The sequence below is a fragment of the Etheostoma spectabile genome, chromosome 9, assembly GCF_008692095.1.
Source record: "Etheostoma spectabile isolate EspeVRDwgs_2016 chromosome 9, UIUC_Espe_1.0, whole genome shotgun sequence".
NCBI classification, from domain to species: domain Eukaryota; kingdom Metazoa; phylum Chordata; class Actinopteri; order Perciformes; family Percidae; genus Etheostoma; species Etheostoma spectabile.
Window position 1 is genome coordinate 18,819,424 of NC_045741.1, and position 14,134 is coordinate 18,833,557.

Consider the following 14,134-nt stretch of genomic DNA (forward strand, 5'->3'; position numbering starts at 1 on the left):
CAAAGATTATTAAATGCAAGTGTAATAATAGAAAGCAGCCCATACAGGCCAGGGGAGAGAGGGAATGGAAGTCAAAGGAGGCAAAAACCACACAGGTAGGAAGAGAGTACAGCCGAAGACAGTCGGGTTAAAGAGAGTCTAAGGGGAAGAGGGGGATATACTTAAGGCCAACACAATGGCTCTGCATTTAACTTAAAATTATTATTGCCACTATTTAACACTTTTTGTGTGTATGTGTTTATACAAGAACTATGGAATATTAACCAGGATTTTAAAATAATTGAGAAAGAAGGAGTGGATATTAAAGAGTGAGGCTTTTACTGATTCCAGTAATGCCACAGGGTAAAATTGGATGCCTGCATTAATAAAATTATACTCCTCTGAATACCCAGTCCAGGAAGAAACTTTTGCACCATCCTACTGACAGGTCATACATTTCACTGAATACAGACCCTGTGTTAACCATAAACACTGCCATTTATGACAGCAGCACTGGTCTGCAACCTGGAAGCCAACGTCCTGGGAAGAATCTCTGCTACCGCCTTAAGAACCGGACCTTGGCGAGCAGGAACCCACAACCATACCAATATTGTGGCAAGGTGGTGGTCAAGCGCCACAGAGAAAAGAGGGGAGAGGGCAGTGCTACTGCAGGGTTTACACACCTAACAACAGATGCAGACCAGAAGCTCCTTTGACTTCACTACCCAAACTCACACCTGTGAAGAATGTGGAGGAGGACAGGAGGGTTGGGGAGGAGGAGAAAGGAAGAACAACACAAGATAAAAATCATAAAAGACAGAAGCAGAGGGATGGTGAACAAAGCAGGGACACAGCTTGATGATGTGTATTAAAACAAAGCCACTGCTGTGCTTGAGCTTTGAGTGAAGTAGCCACTTAATGAGAAACTGTTAAAATAAATAAGTACACACCGAACTGGACCTTTCCTCTTACTATTTTAAGGTATTTCTTCTACTGGTGAGTGATTTTATAAGCAGAATAGGATTTATCTGTCAATGTTGCATTATGACATAAAACAATGTGACCACCTTTGTCTTGTAACTTGATGGAAAAAAAGAATTTTGGATTTCAATTGCTGAATTCAAAACACCCGGGACTAAAGACTACACCGGTTATTAGAGGGATTTAATTTCATTTATTTTTGTTGTTAGATAATGTTTTAAATAAATTAAGTGAAATTAACACACAAAAAAATATTATATACTGGTATATAAACCCTACTATAACAGTCTTTCCAGGACTGCTCACCAATGTGCACCTGGTCCCATCTAAATAAATGACACCATGCTACAAGACATGTGGTTTAGCATTGCCTACAAAACCACTGATCCAAAACACATTGCTTATTGGTTATTTGGTGTAAAGGAGGGTTCTTTGTAGAAGAATATAGCAACCACAACCGTAGACAGGATGGCTGTTGTAGAAAAAGCAGCAATTTAGAGCATGAAGCAAGCTACTTCCCTTATATAACTGTAATAATATGTATATTACTTTTATCTCGTTCTGCTAAGGTCACTTTGAAGTAGGACACACCGCAGATCCTATTCTTTAAGCATGGCGTAGGGCAACCAACTAAACCGTTAGATACAGCATAACAATAATAGAGATGTGGAAGACAGGTTTGCCTGGGGTACAATTACTGTATTCTTCATTTGAAACATGGACACTGGACTAAATACTGATGTCAGCAAATAATGATTTCAATTTTGTTATGATCCAGTTATGTAAGGAAGACATAGTTAAGGTTTTGTTCACTCACCAAAGGACAGGAGGCTTTTGAGGAAAGTGAAGTTCTCGCCTATCTTGTCAAAGTCTGGTAGTAGCTTGGCTATTTCCTCCATCTCTGGTAGAGCTTTGGCCAGTTTATCTGGGAATAGAAGACATAATAATAGGTCAAGTGGAGAAGATAGAAAGGTTGGGATGACTTACTGAAATCAAGGATCCAATCCAAATAAGACAAGGGCAGGTATTGGCACATAATTTGAATCATGACATTAAAACAAAAACTTACCAAGATCAATGTGTTCACTCAGTTCCCAGACAAAATCAGGAATGACCCAGTTGTATTCACTAAAATCAGGCAGCATGTCCTTCCACTCGTCATAGGTCTGGAGATAAAATGACAAGCTTATGAATCCTCTACTGTTTTCAATGAGCACCAGTGTGCAATCACAGTTAAGCGGGGGACAGCTCTTAGCACCCAGGAAAGGTTTTGCCGAACAGCACATGACAGCATGGGCAAAACTAAGATGGTTGGTGCCTACTTATTTTCCCCCTCTGTATAATTTCTTTATATCGCACAGCTTTTATGACCAGATTAAAACACTAAGTCTGCAATAATGCAATAAGTGAGAACTGAAAACTAGTTCATAGGCAAGAAAATGTACTGAATAGTTCCGTAACCCTAAGTTGGAAACACTCAATACTGACCTTTTTAGCGGTGTACCCTCCTCCTACTGCCGACCCCAGCAGAATGTATCGGAGCCTTAGGAGCCTGGCAGCAAGGCGGGCCACCCAGAAGTTGCGCTGCTGCTGGTGACCATGGCCCCCTGACCCTGGGGGAGGCTTGGGAGGCCGCATGGGCAACCGTGACATGGAGGTAAAAGAGCGTGCTGCGGTGCGATGAGGGGGTCGCTGGGGGTTGGTGTTTCCCGAGTAGCGATGGTGGATGGCACGAGACAGAGGGTGCAGCTTTTGCAGCGGTACTCGAAATCTCACCCCCATGTTGGTGGAGACCAGGTTCCTGCAAGCCATGCTGAGATGACAGAGAAAATGAACAATAAACTAAACAAGCTAGCTATATAACCTATGAACACCATAACCCCTCAATGGATGCATAACCTGAGGATGAAAGCTTTTAGTCATCCCCACAATTATATCCTTGACGATACTGGCCAAAGATTAACACAAAGCCAAATTGTAGTCTCAAGAGAGTATTTTTAAAATAGCCCCATATCAACACATACCCTTCACCATACATAGAGATGGGCATGGGATACTTTCCATAAAATCATCTCTCAATGCAAATCAAACCGGCTATTAGTCTAACTGAAATAAAACCATGCCAATCTCTATGTATGGTGAAGGGTATGTGATGATATGGGGCTATTTGATTCCATAGGCCAAGGGAACTTTATCAGGATGCATAGTATCCTGGATCCATGAAATAACTCAACTTCAACTTTATTTATTTGTCATTTTATATGTACAGAGTGCATACAGAACGAAATTGCGTTGCATACAGCTTATAAATATTGCAATGATATTCCAGGTGCAATGGAATACACAAACTGGCCTTTAATAATAAAAATCTTCCTGCCTCTATGGGAATTTAGCATAGGGGTGTGTATACTTATGGCCTCTCTATTTTAAGGAAGAACATTTATTTATTTACAATACATTATTCATTCACAAAAAAAATTGGTGTCCTTAAAAGGTTGGATTTTACCTCATTTTTTAATTAAGGCATTAAGATAAATTTCCAAAACATGATTTTTTTTATTCCTCCTTTTAGTCAAGTTAAGCATGGGCATGTAAACTTATGAGCACCCCTGTATACATACTATACATACACACACACACACACACACACACACATGTGTATATATATATATATATATATATATATATATATATATATATATATATATATATATATATATTAATCTACCAGATAAAATCTAAGGCTTGTATTAGTAGTATCACTGAATGATATGTATTACCAAAGTAAGTTTACACTAGCAAGGTACCTTTGTATATTTGGTGCATACAATAACATATTATAAAAGGGATATACAATAAAGCAAAGTATGGCTACAGTCAAGAACATAAATATAGAATATATACATTACAATAAAAGGTATGTAAAAATACACTATAACCAAAAGATTATAACTGTTTTAAAGGGAAAGAAGGAAGGCTGTACAGTTTAGTGCTGGGAGTGCAAAATAAGTGTTCAGGGGATGTGCCTTGGAGTGGAAAATTAAGCCAGCCTACGAGTTACAGTACAGAGAGTAGCTAGCAACTGCATGAATGCATAGCTAAATTACTGTTGCTAACATTCTTTAATTGTCTATGTTGCTAACGTGTCAACGTTTAGTAAAGAAGGTACGAACATGCAGGCGAAGAAAAGATTGGTACATACTAGCTACATATTTTAAGGAAACGTTAACTAGCTAACAACCCGTCAGCAACATTCTAATAGGTTACATTAGCTTTGTAAATACATTGGCCAAGTGTACGGTATATTACTATCAAATGCTTAGCTAAGAAAACAGTATTAAAGAATAAAAGAAAGGGCATGTCAAATCGCAATAACGTTAGTCTGTAACGTTAAGTCAATTTGTTTTGAGACTGTAGGATAAATAACGTTACTGTAGGATAATAACTAACGTTAGCTAACTTAGCTACGTTACCAGCATCACAGGTGCTTTGGAGCGCTAGCTAATACGTCCGTGGCAGTTTGTGGAGAGGTTAGTTAGTATCTAACGTTTTATAACGTTTTATAAAGGACGACCGCTATTGACACGAAGCAGGTACCTAGCTAGCTACATTGTCCCCAGCTGTCAAAATTACCAGCTAGCTATGTTTCCTTCTACCACAGCTAGCTAGCTAACAACTAGCTTCTACTATCGTTTTCTTTATTAAATGTGAACTTACCAGGCAGCGTTACTCCCGACACGCAACATGGTGGTTATCAACAGTGGCTTTACACAAATTTCTTTCAAAGTCACTCTTTAAGCATGATTTAATTCATCTTTCCAAATGGTACACATTTGCTTGCCTGTTATGGCAGCCAACTAGCTTGTTACCTCGTTAGCTAACAAGGACACAGCCAACTGACAGTCCACTTCCTGTGAACGGTACTTCCTTCAAATCAGCACGGATAGAAAACGCATCAGTGTATTACTTCCTACGTGTAGGAGGATACATAGACCGTTAATATTAACGGTCTACGGGAGGATACAACGTTTTTATTATAAATCTATGGGATTCAGGAACTCTAAATTCTGTATATGGGACATGGGACTTTGGAACTTTGTTAAATGACGTGCTTGGGTCAGTGTGATTCTTTTTAATGTCATCAGATAATAAAATAATCAGCCTTCACAGAACAAGGAGCCACTAGAATATATATGTAAAGTAAAAATGACTGTCTCTGTCACCCCTGCTTTAAAGTTTCATCAGAATGCTAAGAATTGTAAGTATTTCCCTAGACCAAAGTAAGGGACGATTACGTGGGCAATTCTAATAACATAATTGATACAGATTCCATTTGAATAAACAGGTGCATCTTAAGACGAGTTAAGATTTGTGGGTGTCAAACTTTCTCTCCAGTCTCACTTTTAAAAGATTTTTAAGGAAATCCATTCGTTGCAACGGTGCACCTTCCTCCGGATATATACAGGACCTTATATAAGCTCCAGTTGTGTACTTAAAGGGTGAGGAGGAACTGCACAATACTGAAGCTGTACTGTATGTCCCAATTCAGGGGCTAGATCCTCTAAAGACCACATATCTAGTATGAATGCATCAAAATGGGCCTGTCACATTTCAAAGGCTCTGCCAAATGAGATATCTAACATCTGAATTTGGAGAACACAACCGGTGTAACGTTAGCAGCCCTCAGCATCCCACAATCTAGTATGTGCTACTCAGTTGCAGTGGTGAAGAATTATTCAAATCCTTTAAGAAAAAGAACTAATACCACACTGTAAAAATACTTTGTTAAAAGCAAAAGTCCTACAATTAAAATTTTACTCAAGTAAAAGTATGTAAGAATTCTCAGGAAAAGGTACTTAAAAGTATTAAAAGTCATATACTTAATGCAGAAAATTCCTCACATTTAGAAACTGGAAATGATCGTACGTTCTGTCAAATTAACAAGTGTTTAATTGGCCAATCATTTCAGCTTGACTTGTAGGCCTATATATTTTTGGGTATTTTGGGAATTTCTCTTTGGCAACTTGAGGACTGCTAACTCTTTTCTAAATATAACTATGTACTTTGCTGTAGCTTCTGCAGCATTACGCTACCCTATTCATGCACAATGGACACAAATTGTAGACATCAAAGACCAATTTCAGAATATTTATTGAAAAGAAATCAAGATAAATCTGAAATACAATCCTTAGGGAGAAAGAAGTGAAAATAAATTAAAAAAAATAAATTATAGAGTACAAAAAGTACATCTCTGCCAATAAAAACACATATACCCTAGATGAGCTTCTTGCTCAGGTGTAGGCTGCAAATAAAAAGCACACTAGATAAACTGTACTGAAAGCTGACAGACAGACAGACTGTACAGTAATAAAAAGTTTTAATAGTATATTTTCATTCAGTATGGGCATCGACTTTTATTATTTTCTTTATTCATTACAAATAGACACATTTCCCTGAGGAAACAACATCCACATGAGGCTTCGTATACACAGTGGCTGACTCAATCTAAATGCCATTCGATGGTTTGTTTAAAATACATGTGAAAAAGAGGCCAACGCTTTCAGCAGTGGGTATATGTTGTACCTGTATAAGAGCATAGAAGTTTCAGCAAAAAAAGCCATTGCTTTGACATAGCTATGTCAGAATAAAGGCAAAATTGTAGAGCAGAAGACGAGCAATAGTAGTATTTAGACTTTGCAAGTCACTAAATTGATGAATTTTTTGTATCAAGATGGAGTTATGACACAGCTGAGACTGAATCATTTTGCCCCTAGCAGCAACATAGTCACTTTTACAAAAGGCCGCTGACATCTAGTAGCAATGCACTTTTTTGCCAATTACATTTTAATTTCAAACGGATGTAAAAGATCATTAAAACATGTACATTAGATGATCTAAAAGAATGGTTGCAAGATCATCAGATGTTGCTCAAATTCTTAATTTGCTGAGAGGAGAGGCCAATTATACTACACCAGTTGAATTCCCTTCTTGTGTCAGGTCCTTGGTATTATACGAAGCATTGAGACAAAAGAGAAGCAAAAGAAAAGCTGAGAAGTCAATCTACTTTAAGCACCTTTAGAAACAAAATGTTTACACTAAGGACTTGGTTCAACTTTCTTTAACCTCTAAAGTAGACATGTGCTGCATTGTGTTTATCCAAGACAGAACAAATATTGATCCAATCACACTTCACAATAACTGATTCAAATTGTGAAATAAATGCCCAGGATTCATGCCCAAATAAGAAAGATTTAAGCTAATGCAACTCCATAACAAAAGTGAAAGTACAAATAAATCCAACAAACAGTACAAATCAAAAGTTGACAGACAACTAATTGTAACACAGTACCAAAATAGTAGAAAAAGACACACCAGCCCTTTGATAATCCAAAACCCATACACATTTCTGACTAAATCTTCTGACTTTTATGCACATACTAGAAATGTAAATCTTATATATACAGATAGAATCCAACCTCTAATATAATTATCACCTTTTAAAGTCCATTTCTGCTGAGACAAATCAGATTTGACAGAACTTAACACAGGCTAAAATTAAAGATTTCTTCTTTTTTCAAATACAGATGTAATGAAAAATCTTTGGGGGAAAACCAATTCAACCATAGTATTGCATTGCATTCAATTCTGCTCTTTATATAACATTCATTTTTAGCCACAGTAGGTATCTAAAGAAAAAAAAAAAAACTGAAAGCAAATTAAAAAAGAAAACATACCATTGAGTATGGAGAGGCAGAGAATCCATGTAACCAATGTTTTTGACAACATATATTAGAATATTTCTCCAAATTGGCACAAGAATGTCCATTTGAGCCAAGTTATGTATTTCGAACCAGTTTCATCTACAGTACTGGTTATCTTTTTTCTCGCTGGCAATTTACCCACAAAATACTATAACAAAATACTATAACTTTGCTCATCAAATAAATGTATCTGTGAAAACTATAGTCACATATCACATTTGACCTTGTCATAAAAACAGTATGGATCCCAAGTGCATTTGATATATTACAAGCATTTCCATAGACAATGGCTTTTAAGAACTGACTCAGACTCCTTATTACAGATATTGAGAAATCTGTTTCAATTTTGTTTCTATATGAATAAAATCATCAATAATCGATTGACAAGCTTTATGTGATGTCATTCACAAATAAGTGTCACATAATACAACGCTGTTCAAAGATGTTTGAGGAATAATTTGTCAGTGAGGAAGGGCATACATCTAGTTTGACATTCTTTGACATGGTGTCCCAAAACCACTGATGAGCACTCTGAAAATACTTTAGGACGCTATTAAACCATACATGAAACGCAGGCTGCTAGGCAGAGTATATAGTTATATTGACATTGAGAACCAGCAGCATGCATGTTGGTGTCTTTGCTTTAAAGTGATACCCTACTAAATCTGCCTCTTGAGGATCAAACATCTCTGGTGGCTGTAAAAGAAAAGCATGATTTCCAATGGTACCAGTTTCCATGGCTTCAAAATGTAGCCAAATGCAAATTCCTAGATCCATTCCTGTTGTGTAAACTGCTTCTGTTAGCTGTTTGCTGAGTATGCCATTATTGTTTTCTATCTTCAATCGTTATCGAATCGGCCGCAGGTTGGAGTTGAAACCGTTGCCGCTGAGTAAACCTCTATATATGGGCGTCCGCTCTACCAGGTGAGCTACTTAGCCGCCCATTATTATCTATCTTAAAATGAATTTCCAGCCAGGTTTTTATCGAGGAAGAAGCAGCACACTTTTACAGCCACCTTCAAAGTTTTCAGGGAGTGAGTGTAGATTTTGGGGAGCACCACTTTCAATGTCAAAGAGTAGCGAATGTAAAATATAGCCCTTAACTCTCTATGCAGGTAGCTTATGTGTAATACATGAAGTGGATATGCTAATCTGCATCCATCATATGCAGCATGTGTTGTTGCATGAATGTTTTGAATGTGCAGCAAGCTGAGATGCACAATGCCTTGCCTTAATTAATTATCACGCTTTCATCACATCTTCCATAGGAAGAAATTTTGTCTCATGCATTGAATTAACTGTCCACGATAACCAGCATTTTTTTAATACAGAGATGTTCATGGAAATGTTTAATTCTACAGTGATGCTGTATTTGTAGTAATTTTTCTAGTATTGCAACCAGCAAGTCTTCAGAACATGAAGATAGGGAGCTGGCTTTATGCAAGTGTTTGTATGTTTTCAGTCTCATGTCTAATGCTGACAGGCCATGGCTCATAGATGCAAAAAGAAAACATGTACAGGCCCATTAAGGTGTAACGCTCATTACACACTAGAAAACATAATTTTATGGATGAAAAGTACTGTAGACACGTTTGCTGTTATTGGATATTTACCACCAGTGCGGCAAATGTTTGGCCAGAAGGGAGCGCCAAAGGAAAAGGCTGTGATGTTCCCTATCAGACTTGTTAGCATGGTATGCTAACAGACATGGTATGCTAACATAAATACATACATTTAGTATATATTTATGTTAGGATAAATACAGTTGAGGTATTCTGTTATGAAGTGTTGTTGACAGGTTTGTGCACAGACAGACCAATGAATGCGGTAGCATTCCTAAAAAAGCAGAGATGAAATTAATCTTTTCGTCAGGTTTTTTTTCTTCTTTTCTTCATATTATCTTTATGTAAACCCTAAAAGGTAAACTCTAACAAACTGACAAACACAATGAAGATCCTGCCACAGGTCCCAGCCTGTGGTTGAGGGAAGATGAGCACATCGGTCTCCCTCACTGTTCTCTTTAAGTCCTTTACTTTTTAACTTTTGTTTGACTGCGTGTGAAGCTTTTGGCCAAATTATGAGGAAAATGCAACCTTACATTACTTTCTGCTGTTTATCAATTTGTAGTTTCAATCATCAATCTGATGTATAATGTACTGTATTTTGTAATTAAGGCTTGCAATTTTTATAGCACACTTTCATTTGAAGTCATTTTCTAAATTCCCAAGGGTTAAACTGAAAAGGGGCCAGGAACAACAGCAAGATTGGCTACGCAACATTACGGTGCTGACAGCAGATTTACAAATACTGAAATACTGTCAGTGTACCATCAGTTTTGAAAAAAACTTAAATATTTTCACACTCATTGTGCAGATTCCAAATTTGACAAAATCTGTAAATTCCCAATTTTATCTGTGCATTTACTTGTCAGCTTCTGTCTGGGGTGTGCAACTGAACAAGTTGATTGAAGCCACTCCAAGATTCCCCAATATCCGACAACGTTCCGCTTGCTTAACAGAATATTTAATTACTGGTTTCTCAAGCGAGTCATTTCATTTAACTATAAGCTTTTTTTTGGTTATGATTCCATGCTCTCAGATAGGACCCCCTTGAAAACAAGATGCTATATCTCATAGGGCTATCCTTTCAATAGATTCAATGGGTGCTTACCAGGTGGTAATGCTAGCTCATTAAAATGAATATAAGTTGTATAAAACCACTTGTAGACCACTACATAGTAGCATTCCGAGCCTGCACCACCTACAACAAGTGAAACAAGTTATTGTGTAATGTCCTAAAAGTAAGGTGGTGGCAGAAATACAAACAAAGTGGACCTGCTGCTGCTTTTAAACAAACAATCAGATCATTGACATCTTTTTTTTTCCCTTCCTTAAAGTCATCCACACTCTGTTTTTCGACCAATTATCTTACTTGCAGTTGAAGTAACAGTGGGTCATACTAGATGGTTAAAGTACAACCCCTCTTCTAGGTTATCATTTTCCTTTCTCCACATTCTATTTTTGTCAGTGATCATTCTGAAATGCTCAGACATGATATTCCGCTATTTTAGTCTTTGTCTAAAATAGACATTTTGTACTGTGGTTGCTAATGAAATCTGAAAACGTTATAACATGACAATTCTGCATTGGCAGTTGATCTGAAGAGGTCAACGTGCATATTTGAACTGGCTTATCATCCCTCCGCCAAGCCTGGGTTAAATGCTGCTCAGCTTTGGTGAACAAACATTGCAATTAGGATTTTGGAATTATTGATGTTTATATAATAGTCAAGACGAGCAAGAGAGACCTGAGAGCGTGCGAGTGGTTGAGCCAGAGAGTGCGCTGAGAGAACTGAAACTTAACTTTATTTGGTACTTATGTTCAATCCTAAGGATTTTGCAACATCTCTGGAACTACAGTATTTGACGCGAGTCTCTGTGAACCGTAATGACAAGCAATAATCCTGTGACAGTTCATTTGGATTGGCAATCAATGAACCCATGTTAAATGCTAGCATGTCTCCTGTATGAAAGGGATAGATTTTTTTTACGGTGAGGGGCTGTGGGGGGTGCTAGGAGTTGGTCATTATTTGATAGGAGGAGCCATTTTCTGGGAGGGACTTGGCTTCAGTGGTGGTGGTTGGCTTTGGAGGCCAGTCGGGGTCCACACTGAGCTCCTGGGCCAGATGCATGTAGCGAGCCTTGGGTGCCATCTTGCTTGGGCAGCACAGCCGGGATAGACACTTATACGCTCGCAGGTCAATGGCACCCTGAAAATACGACAACCCCAAAAATAAAATAAAGATGCCAGAGAAAAGAGGGGAAAAAAGGGATGAAAGGTTCCATGAATTGGTCATATTTTGTTCAGGTTCTCTAAAACACTATTACTGACCAATGCAAATCTGACAGTGGCATGCTATCATAACTGTTGCATGCAAATTATAAAACTGGAGGAGCCTTTTGGATGAAACGTAGGCACATTTCTTTACACTGGTAAAATGCAACAAGACTTCATGCATGCAAGTCATTCAAAAACAAAATGCAGCATGATAATAGTTTGAAAGAGTTGGCGGTAGACAGCTTAAAGACTGAGCCCACTCCCTAAAAACAAGCCAATGGAGTCAAAGCTCAAACAAACAAAGGATTCCACAGCAGATAAATGGATTAAAACATTTCTCTATGAAATTAACTGTGAGAGAGAGAATCAAAAAAAAAAATTCAGAAAATCTCATTGTATGATTTTTAAATAATTAATTTGCATTTTATTGCATGACATACAGTAAGTAGTTAATACATCAGAAAAGCAGAACTTAATATTTGGTACAGAAAACTTTGTTTGCAATTACAGAGATCATACGTTTCCTGTAGTTCTTGACCAGGTTTGCACACACTGCAGCAGGGATTTTGGCCCACTCCTCCATACAGACCTTCTCCAGATCCTTTAGGTTTTGGGGCTGTCGCTGGGCAGTACGGACTCTCAGCTCCTTTCAAAGATTTTCTATTGGGTTCAGGTCTGGAGACTGGCTAGGCCACTCCAGGACCTTGATATGCTTCTTACGGAGCCACTATTAGTTGCCCTGGCTGTCTGTTTCGGGTCGTTGTCATGCTGGGAGACCCAGCCTCGACCCATCATCAATGCTCTTACTGGAGGTAAGGAGGTTGTTGGCCAAGATCTCACAATACATGGCCCCATCCATCCTCCCTTCAATATGGTGCAGTCGTCTGGTCCCCTTTGCAGAAAAGCATCCCCAAAGACTGATGTTTCCACCTCCACGCTTGGGATGGTGTTCTTGGGGTTGTACTCATTCTTCTTCTTCCCCCAAACACAGCGAGTGGAGTTTAGACTAAAAAGCTCTATTTCTGTCTCATCAGACCTAATTACTTTCTTCCATTCCTCCTCTGGATCTTCCAGATGTTCAGTGGCAAAGTCCAGATGGGCCTGGACATGCGTTGGCTTGAGCAGGAGGACCTTGCGTGCGCTGCAGGATTATAATCCAGAACGGCGTAGTGTGTTACTAATGGTTTTCTCTAAGACTGTGGTCCCAGCTCTCTTCAGGTCATTGACCAGGTCCTGCCGTGTAGTTTTGGGCTGATCTCTCACCTTCATCGTGATCATTGATGCCCCACAAGGTGAGATCTTGCATGGAGCTTAAGACCGAGGGAGATTGACTGTCATCTTGAACTTCTTCCATTTTTTAATAATTGCGTCAACAGTTGTTGCCTTCTTACCAATCTGCTTGCCTAGGGTTCTGTAGTCCATCCTAGCCTTGTGAAGGTCTACAATTTTATCCCTGATGTCCTTACAACAGCTCTCTGGTCTTGGCCGTTGTGGAGAGGTTGGAGTCTGTTTGAGTGTGTGGACAGGTGTCTTTTATACAGGTAACGAGTTCAAACAGGAACAGTTACTTCAGGTAATGAGTGGAGAACAGGGCTTCTTATAGAAAACCGGTCTATGAGAGCCAGGATTCTTACTGGTTGGTAGGTAGGTATCAAATACTTATGTCATGCAATAAAATGCAAATTAATTAGTTAAAAATCATACAATGTGAATTCTGGATTTTTGTTTTAGATTCCGTCTCTCACAGTTGAAGAGTACCTATGATAAAAAAAAATTGCAGACCTCTACATGCTTTGTAAGTAGGAAAACCTGCAAAATCGTCAGTGTATCAAATACTTGTTCTCCCCACCATAAACCTATCTATCTCAATTTAAAAGTGTTTAAAAGTGACCACCAGTAACCCAAATCAAATTTCAAAATAGCTTTTAGCTTGAGCAAGAATGTTATTTAGTTAATGACTTGTCTTTAAGAGAAGTTATGAAGCTTTTCTCAAAACAAAGCTGGAGAACAGAATGGTTTGGAGTAAAACTGCAACTGTTCTCAAGTCCTGATCAGAAGGCCCATCAGAAGGACACCAGAAGAAGAGCACATGCATGTGTCAGAAGTTACAATACAAAGATGTGCTCCGTTAGAGAAACATTAGAGAAAGAAGAGGGAACACCACACAAGAGGAAAATGAAAAGGCTAAAGAAAAATCAGTCAGATTCTCCCAACCTGTGGTGTTGCAGCGACAGGAGTGACGCCAAAGCTGCCCTGTTTGTCTCGGCTGAACACAAGCTTCCATAAGACGATGTCAAGGATGAAGGTCTATGAAATAGCGTAGTGGGCAGGGGTAAGAATTACAGAGAGGCCAACTTGATTTTACATAGATTCTGCATTGTTTCTTTTGCACAGAGGTTTTCAATTGTTTTTGCAGAGCCACAAAGTATTAAAGCTTTAAGTAATATGTGTGGCAACTATTTTCTTTCATCAATTTGTGCATAAATAATAACATGTGAGGTTTAAAAAATTAGTAGGAAGAGAATGCATGGAAATTACAGTCTCAAAATACTGCAAAACTGCTAAAAGTTTTTAATT

The 14,134-nt window shown here is 38.3% G+C and overlaps 2 protein-coding genes across 8 annotated transcripts in view; both read right to left on the bottom strand.

The window, feature by feature from the left end:
- opa1 (OPA1 mitochondrial dynamin like GTPase) overlaps positions 1-4,942 on the bottom strand; it is a 39,070-nt gene extending 34,128 nt beyond the window's left edge. For 3 of the 5 annotated variants that reach the window (XM_032527109.1, XM_032527106.1, XM_032527105.1), the window contains exons 1-5: positions 4,678-4,942; positions 2,449-2,773; positions 2,030-2,126; positions 1,778-1,885; positions 663-716 (exon numbers count right to left, since the gene is read on the bottom strand). In XM_032527109.1, coding sequence (XP_032383000.1) covers positions 663-716; positions 1,778-1,885; positions 2,030-2,126; positions 2,449-2,773; positions 4,678-4,706 — 613 coding nt within the window. In that variant the 5' untranslated portion in view covers positions 4,707-4,942. The remainder of the gene's footprint in view (positions 1-662; positions 717-1,777; positions 1,886-2,029; positions 2,127-2,448; positions 2,774-4,677) is intronic. The other 2 variants (XM_032527110.1, XM_032527108.1) reach the window with 1 other exon arrangement.
- Positions 4,943-6,094: 1,152 nt separating this feature from the next.
- Positions 6,095-14,134, bottom strand: part of atp13a3 (ATPase 13A3) — a 42,474-nt gene continuing 34,434 nt past the window's right edge. For 2 of the 3 annotated variants that reach the window (XM_032527102.1, XM_032527103.1), the window contains 2 exons: positions 13,772-13,864; positions 6,095-11,489 (listed from right to left, as the gene is read on the bottom strand). In XM_032527102.1, the coding sequence (XP_032382993.1) occupies positions 11,292-11,489; positions 13,772-13,864 (291 nt within the window). In that variant the 3' untranslated portion in view covers positions 6,095-11,291. The remainder of the gene's footprint in view (positions 11,490-13,771; positions 13,865-14,134) is intronic. The other variant, XM_032527104.1, reaches the window with a different exon arrangement.